Consider the following 12,218-nt stretch of genomic DNA (forward strand, 5'->3'; position numbering starts at 1 on the left):
TTAAAGTGCGAAAAACTTWTATATATATAYAGAGAGAGAGAGAGAGAGAGAGAGAGAGAGAGAGAGAGAGAGAGAGAGAGAGAGAGAGAGAGAGAGAGARAGAGARAGAGAGAGAGAGAGAGAGAGAGAGGTATTTGTTTTTTACACCAGGGATTGTATTATTATTAATATACGAAAAAACAATATATATATATACTGTATATATATATATATATATTATAATACAAAATAAAATGTTAAAGTTTTGGTATGAAATAGAAATTTTTGTTTTTTGGATAAAACTTTTTTTTTTTGTTGGAGTAATGCTAGAGAATGATGAACTCGTTTTCATAAAAATGTTATTTTTATTTGTATTTTTTTTATATATATTTATTTGTTTTTTGGTTATTATTATTACTGGTTTTTATGTATATATATACAGTATATATATATATATATATATATATATAATTTATTCTATAGCACGTTGTTTTTTAATAGTATATATGATAGACACCCTAATATTTTGTTTGATAAATAATTGCTAAATATATGCATAGACACAGTGTGTGTGTGTGTGTGTGTGTGTGTGTGTGTGTGTGTGTGTGTGTGTGTGTGTGTGTTGTAAATAATTTATAAATAATATTATATATATATATATAAAAAACAAATTTTATAAATACTATCAATGATAGTGTAAATATTTGTCACATTTATTTTTTACTGATTGACTAATAATAATATAATAACAATAATAATGATAACAATAAATTTTTTGAAGTATTTATTTTATTTTTGTTGTTGTTGTTTGTTTGCAATTGACTTATAAGGGTATTAAATACTATTAATATATATATATAATATAAATATAATAAATATAAGTGTTTTTTAATTATCCATGTATGTTATATAGTGTTATTTGTTTTTATAATACTGTAATACTATTTTTTTCCTATTTATTTATTTTAAGATAAAATTTATTGTTTTAAATATTTTTCAATGCGATATACATGTTTGATAATGCAATTAAATATATATATATATATATATATATATATATATATATATACAGTACTGTATATAAATTTTATAGTTAAAATAAAACACACAAACATTATTTAAGATATAAAGATATCACTATTATTATCACTAATTAAATACTAGTATAGAATAAATAATAAATAAATAAATACCTAAAATATTTAGCAAAAAATATTTATTTTTGATAAATGTGTTGTTATTGAGAAAAATATTTCATAAATATAATCAACAATTAATTATATTATATGATTGCTAATGTATTACACAGTTGATTGCAATGTAATTATTTTTGTATGTTATCTGTAGTATAATGTATGTGTGTGTGTATGTGTATGTGTGTGTGTGTGTRTGTGTGTATGTGTGTATGTGTGTATGTGTGTATGTGTGTATGTGTGTATGTGTGTATGTGTGTATGTGTGTATGTGTGTATGTGTGTATGTGTGTATGTGTGTATGTGTGTATGTGTGTATGTGTGTATGTGTGTATGTGTGTATGTGTGTATGTGTGTATGTGTGTATGTGTGTATGTGTGTATGTGTGTATGTGTGTATGTGTGTATGTGTGTATGTGTGTATGTGTGTATGTGTGTATGTGTGTATGTGTGTATGTGTGTATGTGTGTATGTGTGTATGTGTGTATGTGTGTATGTGTGTATGTGTGTATGTGTGTATGTGTATGTGTTTGTGTCTATCTATTCAACCAAATGACAAAACCAGTGGTCACTATATATACAATATATACACATATATTATATTATATATATATATTTATAAATAGATTATATTTATCGTACCTGGTATTGAGATATATATATATAATGTATTATAAGATATTATTATTATTATTATTATTATTATTATTATTACTTAAATATTATAAAAGATATCTCATTTAATTTTGAGTGTATATCTCATATTTATTTTTACTGTATAGCTGTGTATATAATACGATATACTTAATAATACGAAAACTAAATTTTATTTTTTATTGATAGATATATACTCTATATATCTGATAAACTGTATAATACAGTATATATATCTATAGTGTGTTTGAGTGGGTGAGTGAGTAATAAACTTTTTTTTTAGTGACATATAATACACCCATAAGTTTTATTTTATATTTACTATAATAAAGTAATAGGCATTTGATGTGTGATTAATGTGAAAAACATTTGTCGACAAAAAGCAATTGCTTTAGTTATATATTAATAGTAATGTATAATAAATATAATATAAAAATAATTTTATTTATAATAATAATACTAATAATATATCGATATATAATACTATCGTTAAAAAAATATAAGGGGTTTTTTTATATAACTATTATTTTTATAACCTTTGACCTTGTCTAGGATGATAAATGTTTTTTAGTTTTATTTTTATTTTTGTGTTTTTATATTAGAAATTGTCAAATAATATCATTTTATCTAAAAAAAATCTAAAGTAATTGTATAATAAATATATATATTTATTTAAGTAAATATATATAATTTATTTTAGTTAATATTTAATAAAAATATATATATTTTTAATAATATTAATAATAAATTTTAGAAAATTTTTATCAAATATTTATTCAACATTTATTATTATAAATTTTATTATTATCATTATTATACAACTATAAGACAAATATATAAACAAATTATTTGAATAATTTTTTTTATGAAAACTTATTATTTATAAAAATATATTATAAACTTATTATATATTTATTTAACCTAGAAATTGAAAATTAAAAATATAATTGTTATAATAATTTTTATTATTACTAAAAACCATAATAAAAATTTATTTTAAAATTATTTGTGTATTGTAATGCAATTACTACTAATTATTACTATAATAATATTATTTTTAATAATAATATTTTATAAGGCAATAAATATTGTTATTATAGTTGTTTTAAACACAAAATTTTACACAAATTAATAGCAAACTCTCTATTATATTATGTAAACAACAAATACTGTAATAATAATAATGAAAATAAAATTTTGTTTTTTTGAAAACATTTAGTTTACACACAATATACTGTATATACAGTATATATATACAGTATATATACAGTATATATACAGTATATATACAGTATATATACAGTATATATATATAATTTCTGAGAAAATTCATTAAAATTTGATTTCATATATATATATATATATATAATGTTGTATTAATATTATTATTACTCAATGTGTACACTAAAGTAGTATATCTATAATATATATATATATTATAATAATATTTTTATCAATAGAGAAATTTAATGATAATTAAAATGATATGCAAATAACAAATTTATAATTTTACTATTTATTTTAGTATAGTATATATATATATATATAAATTAAATATATATAAATACAGTATATTTCTAAATATAATAGATAAATATGAGTCTAGTTATTCAAATTTGATTGCAAACTGCATTTAGTTAGGAATATAATAATAATAATAATAAGTAACTAATTTTAATACTATATTATATATATATATATATATATATATATATATATTTCAATTTCTCTTTTTAGTTAATAAAAATTCAATGTTTATTTAGTGAATATATTTATTATTATTATTATTATTATACAGTATATGATATTATACTAAATCATATAAAAATTTTTTGATATTTAAATTAGCAAATTATACAGTTTATTATACAATATACTCTATTATATATATATGCATTAAAAAGTATACATATATATATATATATAAATTAATAGTATCAATTTAACGTTTAACTATATATTCATATTATATATATAAATGATTTTAAATTTAAATATAAAAAAAATAAAAATTTAAATATAAATTTTGAATACAAAAAATTATATATTTATATATATATATTAATCGATAGACATATACATACAATTATTATTTTTTGCATAAAATAAATGTTTTATAAAATAGTTTTTTTGTTATGAATATATTATTAAAAAAAACTATATACAGTATATATATATATTTATAGTATACTGTAATAATAATAATAATAATAATATTTTATTTATATATATTTTAGTTCAATTTAGGAAAAAAGTTAATCGAAATCGTTTTTTTGTAATAATAATAATAATAATGTAAAAAATATGTTATATAAATATATTTACAATTGTATACAATATGCAATATATATATATATATATAATGTATTTTCAATTTGAAAAAAAAACATTTTATTATTATTATTTTGAATATAAATACCCAAAAAAAAATTTAAATATCTATTCAACAAAATTTTTTTTAAACTTATTGATAAATTTATTTATTTATTTATTTATTTATATATTTGTTTTTTTTGTCAAATATATTATAACTTGAATTTATTATTATTATTATTATTTTGTGTGTGTGTATGTTAATTAATATAAATTACTTTCACTCAAAAAAATAAATAAAAATAATTTATATGTAAATTAATATATTGTATATATATATATATATATATATTTCTCTAATGTATTGATTTTATTTATATTTGATTTGATTTATTTATTTTTGTTGTTGACTACTACTACTTGTTGTCCAATAAATTATTTTATTAAATATTTATTAACACGAATCTATAGGCCATATACTAAATAACAAAATTGTTTAAATAATTAATTAAAAAATAATTTTACGCCTCAATAATTATACTAACCATAATGTGTACACTACTACTAACACATATTGTTTAAAATTGTTTAAATAATAAAATTGTCTAAAAATAATTACAGTATATTCAGGTATATATATATATATATATAGTATACCGTATATTAATATACTATTTTCATAAATAATATTAATAGTAATAATAATTATTATAATTATAAAAAATAATAATAAAATATTTTGTTTCTGAAATATAATAATAATAATAATAATAATAATAGTAATCATATTTTTATTATTAAATAGCTGTTAACCTTCAAATTCCTATCTATTATATACAATATATATATATAATATAATATATATATAATATAATATATATATAATATAATATATATATAATATAATATATATATAATATAATATATATATAATATAATATATATATAATATAATATATACAGTATATTGCAATATATATATATACTGTATATACCGTTTATATCTATAAATAACAATCCTAAAAATGCCCTGGATAAATAAATGAAATAACTATGAAATTGTACATTTAATATGATAAAAAATATATATATAAATATATATTGATATATAGTATATATGCTGTATATATATATATCAAACAATATTAAATATCCAAGTTAAATAGAAACAAGATTATTTACTTTATATAATATATATATATATATATATATATTATTACTATATTTTATATACATTGTATTTGCAAACATAAACACAATAATAATAATAATAATAATAATAATCTAGGTTACTTGGATAAAATAAAAATTTGTTACATTAGAAAAATATTTTTATTATTATTATTATATTTTTCCATTGAATCTATCATATTATGTGTACAAATATCACACATATATATATACAGTATATATTGATATATATATTTTTTATGCATTAATCTAATATAAAATACACTCAATATATAAAAAATATATATATAAATTTATATATATATATATATATATATATATATATATATATTAAAAGGCATACAATATATATATTTAAAAAAATTTCTATCTATTTATTTTACGATACTATTTCATAACTATAACAATCTATAACTTCTAGATGTTTGATATATTTTAATATAAAAAAATATATAGATTTTTTTATATTATTTATTTCAGCAATAATATCATATCAAACACTAGATTTTTATTTGATTTGATTTGAATTTTTTTTTATTTTGATATATGAAATACATATACAACAACAACAAAAATTGTTATCATATATTAATAATGTATATGCAATATATATATATATATATATATGATTATAATATTTTATACATTTGATATAATAATAATAATAATAATAATAATAATATAAAGTTGCTTTTAAAAAAAAATATTTTATGTATACTGTAACATTTAGTATATGTACAGTATGTATGCATGTATGTATTGCTTAGGTAGCTAAAAATAGACACACTATATGTACTGTATGTGTGTGTGTGTGTTAGCTCCGGTATGCTAACAAGCATTCAATGTTATACATTCAAGTACAGTATATACTGTACAAACCATCATACAGGAATCATACATGAGTTTTTGAGCACTGGTAGGTACTGTAACACACACACATACACACACACATACACACACACATACACACACACATACACACACACATACACACACACATACACACACACATACACACACACATACACACTCAGTCATACACTTATAAAGAGATAACATATCGATACAAAAAAAAATTATATATATATATATTTTTCGTGACATTGATGATATAGTACAGTACAGTATAGTTAAAACTCATACACATCATCAACATTGTTAGCATTTAGTAGTAGTAGTAGCAGCAGCAGCAGCACAGTTAGCAACAACAACTGTACTATACATATACTGTAGCTAACTGTGCTGCTATTCAACAACAACAACAACAACAACAACAACAAAAAACTAAACCAAATAAATAAAATCCCAGAATATTCTCTACTGTATGCTTGCATTAACAGTGAGAGAGAGATAGATTGATAGAGAGAGAGAGAGAGAGAGAGAGAGAGAGAGAGAGAGAGAGAGAGAGAGAGAGAGAGAGAGAKAGAGAGAGAGAGTGAGAGAGAGAGTGAGAGAGAGAGCACTGGGTATCCGAGTATTTTTAATGCAAATCCCTGTATATCTCTCAATATATAACTTATATATAATAGATATACAGTATATATCTACCGGTTTTTATCGATTCAATTATATTGAATATATATATATATAATATATATAACAGTACAGTACTGTACTGTACTAACAATACTCAATACAGTAGAGTATTTTATATGTATAATACATAAGTGTTTTTTTTGTGGATGTATAATAAAATAAAATTTTAAAGCACTGTTAGATAGATAGAGAGCACACATACCTGTTGCTGGTTGTGATGGTAGTGGTGCTGATGATGACGACATACCACCACTTGTTGTTGTTGTCTTATCATATGATTGACGTCTAGATACATGTTGTTGCTGTTGTTGGGGTTGTCCACCACCACTGCCAGCACCGGTAGATACGCTGCTGCGGCCACCGCCGCGTTGCGGTGAATCTGTATTACGCTTGCGGACAGTAACCTTACGAAACACACAGCCAGTGGCCGATTCGATGACCGCTTCCGATTCGCTTAGACTAGCGTCGCGGCCCAATTGGCCAGACTCTGGTAGCGGGCATTGGCCGCCCATATCGGAGCCACCGCCGCCGCCAATATCGTCGTGTCCGCCGCTAGACGACCGCCTGATCGACGACCCGGTACTGCCGTAGGCTTGGAAAAAGTTTTTCGGCGGCGACGCATAGTTACAGTCGGCTACACCACTGTCCGGAGCACTGCTAAACGTTGCCGACGACGGACACGACCCGTACTCGGCCTCAAGCGATGATCGCTGCGAATCACGACCACCACAACCGCCGACGCCGACACCGCCGCCGCTACCACCGCTAATCTCTTCGGCAATGATGGCCCGTTGTTTGCGCAACGGACTAACCCGACGGCTTCGGGATATCGGCTGCGGTGTTAGTCGGGGATCGCTTGTCGTACAACAGCTGCTATCGTTGTCGCACAAGTCGGACGATGTCGACCGCGACCTCATTGAGCTCATTGTTGTCGAAAACTCGTCCGACGACTGGCGTTCAGAGTGTCGTTCATAGGATGGCGGCCGCGAATGAACCGGCGAACCGCCTGATGGCGGAAATTTGAAAGCTGTCGCCTGATTTGAATGTATTGACGACAATATACGGCAACTGTTGGGTGTCCTCGGACTCGGTGTACTACCGGAGCTACGTTGGGCTGAATCGCATCGTAACAATGGACTCAGGGGTGGCTCGAGTAGGTCTTCGTTGTTGTTGTTTAGATTGTTGTCCACGTATTCGTCCTCCTCGTCCTCTGAACTGCTAGACTCTAGCATACGATTGGATACCTTTTTGAATTGGACAGTCTGTTTGGGCGAATCGGTACGCGTCAGTAGCGGCGGCGGTGTATGACTACTACTACTGCCCGGGATTGTTGTTGTCCGTACAGTACCATCGCTGGTAATAACATAGTCGGGCGACTGTTGGGACAATGCTTTCAGTACGGGACTGGGCGGCAGTTTTGGCGATGTTTGCTGTTGCGGTGAATTAGTGGCCAACGATCCGTCGTCTTTGCTGTCCGTACTGCTACGATGCGAACCGGCCGATAGCGGCGATTTCGGTGATTTCGGTGACCGCGGCGGCGGTGTCGACGACGACGATGATACAAACGGATCCGTTGCGGCTGTGATTACTGGCGGCAGCCGTGACGGTATAAAACCTTTGGCCAACGATTTTACGTTAGATATCAACGATATAGACGGCACTGGACTGGTCCGCGGCGGCTGCGGGTGGTTGTCGGCAGCGCCGATAGTTTCGTTGTTGTTGTTGTTGTGGTAGTAGTGGTGCTGATTATGATCGTCCAGTGAGTGGCCAAACGGTTTCGACTGATTGTTGTTATTGAGGACAGTTGTTGTTGTTGTCGGCTCCGATTGGTGCTGATGTGGTAGCGATGATTGGTTATGATAGTGATGCGGTAGAAATGCTAGTAATAATAATAATAATATTAATTGTAATTAAAAATAATATTAAAAATATTAATTGTAATTGTAATTAATATAATAATAATATTATTATTAATTGTAATTAAAAATAATATTAAGGATAATTGTAATTAAATATATTAATTGTAATTAATATAATAATAATAATATTAATTGTAATTATTATTAATATTAATAATATTAATTGTGATTAAAAATAATAATAATTGTAATTAAAATAAATTTGATATTATTTTGTTGATATTTGTTTAAATATATTTAAAATTTTTGAGAAACAAATATTTTAATTTAAAATATCTAATTATATATAAAATTATTATAATTGCAATTATAATTAAATATTATTTTTTGTATTTATTTTAATTATACTCTATATATATAACAGTATGTTTAATACTAATACTACTACTACTACTACTACTACTACTAATAATAATAATAATTTATATATAAACTTATAGTTATATTATAGTATACTTATGATGGATATTATAACATATTTATGGATTTATTTATTTATTTATCTCTCTCTCTCTCTCTCTCTCTCTCTCTCTCTCTCTCTCTCTCTCTCTCTCTAAGATTATATAATAAAATGTCAGTTAATATTTATCATTGATTTTTTGTTTTGATGACATCAATAATATACACATTTAATATACTACTTAATACATATCATAATGTGTGTGTGTTTTTTGTGTTGTTTGATAATGTCTTTATATATACAGTATATATGATAAATGATATTTATTTACATATATATATAACTATAAATAATTATATAATACTTTATGAATAAATATAGATATTATTACCGATTGATATATATATATATATATAATCCTTTAAATAAATATTTCATTAACTATTTGAGGATTTGCACTGTGATTGCCAGTAATATTAATAATAATAATAAATAATATATATATTACTTATATACTGTATATATATATGATAAAAAATATGCATAAAAAATATGGTTATAATAATAATAATAATACTAAAATTGCAAAATAATTATGAATTCATTTACATATATCTATATATATATATAAAATATTTTAAATATTCAAATATATATTAGTAAATATTATTCAAAAAATAATATATTTTTTTAAATAGATTTTTTTTGGATGAATTTATTTTATTTTTATTTTTTTGATGAAACATATGACACAAACAAAACATATACTACTGAATATATAATTCAAATGATAATAATTTCAATAATAATAATAAAAATAATAAAATATTTTTTTTATAAAAACTAGACGTTTGGGAATTGTTTTGCTTCTCAACAAAAAAAATAAATCAAAAAAAATACTAATAATTGTCAACAAAATTTAGTTTTATTATTATTAAATGTCATACAATAACTGTATATATATAATGTATGAAAAAATATTTAGTTTTATTATCATTATTATATAAATATCAAACACAAAACAATATTATTATTATTATTATTAGTATTTTATAGAAATATATATATATATATACAGAATATTCTGTGTTAATAAATTTGTTTGCAATAATTTATCTATAAATAAATAAATAGAAACCTAACAAAAATAAATCTAAAAAAGATAATTTTTCTAATTGTAAATCAAACGATAACAATATATTTGTTATTTGTTTAATAACTAACTAACTTATTATTATATCAATAATATTATGTATACAATTATTAGTATTATTAGTATTATTATTATTGTATAACTTATACAGTATATAAAAAACAAAACAAAAAACAAATTTATTTGATTTACAAATCAAAAAACAAATACATACAGTAAACATATTTTTTTATAAATAATAATTATATTAAAATTAGTAATAATACACACACACACACACACACACACACACATACATACATACACACACACATCATACATACATACACACATACATACATACATACATACATACATACATACATACATACATACATACATACATACATACATACATACATACATACATACATACATACATACATACATACATACATACATACATACATACATACATACATACATACATACATACATACATACATACATACATACATACATACATACATACATACATACATACATACATACATACATACATACATACATACATACATACATACATACATACATACATACATACATACATACATACATACATACATACATACATACATACATACATACATACATACATACATACATACATACATACATACATACATACATACATACATACATACATACATACATACATACATACATACATACATACATACATACATACATACATACATACATACATACATACATACATACATACATACATACATACATACATACATACATACATACATACATACATACATACATACATACATACATACATACATACATACATACATACATACATACATACATACATACATACATACATACATACATACATACATACATACATACATACATACATACATACATACATACATACATACATACATACATACATACATACATACATACATACATACATACATACATACATACATACATACATACATACATACATACATACATACATACATACATACATACATACATACATACATACATACATACATACATACATACATACATACATACATACATACATACATACATACATACATACATACATACATACATACATACATACATACATACATACATACATACATACATACATACATACATACATACATACATACATACATACATACATACATACATACATACATACATACATACATACATACATACATACATACATACATACATACATACATACATACATACATACATACATACATACATACATACATACATACATACATACATACATACATACATACATACATACATACATACATACATACATACATACATACATACATACATACATACATACATACATACATACATACATACATACATACATACATACATACATACATACATACATACATACATACATACATACATACATACATACATACATACATACATACATACATACATACATACATACATACATACATACATACATACATACATACATACATACATACATACATACATACATACATACATACATACATACATACATACATACATACATACATACATACATACATACATACATACATACATACATACATACATACATACATACATAAATACATACATACATACATACATACATATATAGATACATACATACACACACACACACACACACACACATACATACATACATACATACATATACACACAAAATATATTTACTAATTATAATCTAAATTTTCCTAATATTTAATATATTAATAAATAAAATATTATTAAATAATTATTATTACTAATATATATACAAAAAAAAATAATTACAAATAATAATAATAATAAT

The 12,218-nt window shown here is 23.3% G+C and overlaps 1 protein-coding gene across 4 annotated transcripts in view; it reads right to left on the reverse strand.

Moving 5' to 3' along the window:
• The window catches only part of LOC128956532 (uncharacterized), an 82,196-nt gene that overhangs the window by 26,890 nt on the left and 43,088 nt on the right, over window positions 1-12,218 (reverse strand). For all 4 annotated transcript variants that reach the window (XM_054302252.1, XM_054302250.1, XM_054302251.1 and 1 more), the window contains one exon: window positions 7,067-8,743. In XM_054302252.1, the coding sequence (XP_054158227.1) occupies window positions 7,067-8,743 (1,677 nt within the window). The remainder of the gene's footprint in view (window positions 1-7,066; window positions 8,744-12,218) is intronic.

Source organism: Oppia nitens, unplaced genomic scaffold, assembly GCF_028296485.1.
Source record: "Oppia nitens isolate AA-2021 unplaced genomic scaffold, nextdenovo-longstitch-racon4-pilon3 scaffold30_pilon_pilon_pilon, whole genome shotgun sequence".
In the NCBI taxonomy this organism is placed as follows: Eukaryota; Metazoa; Arthropoda; class Arachnida; order Sarcoptiformes; family Oppiidae; genus Oppia; species Oppia nitens.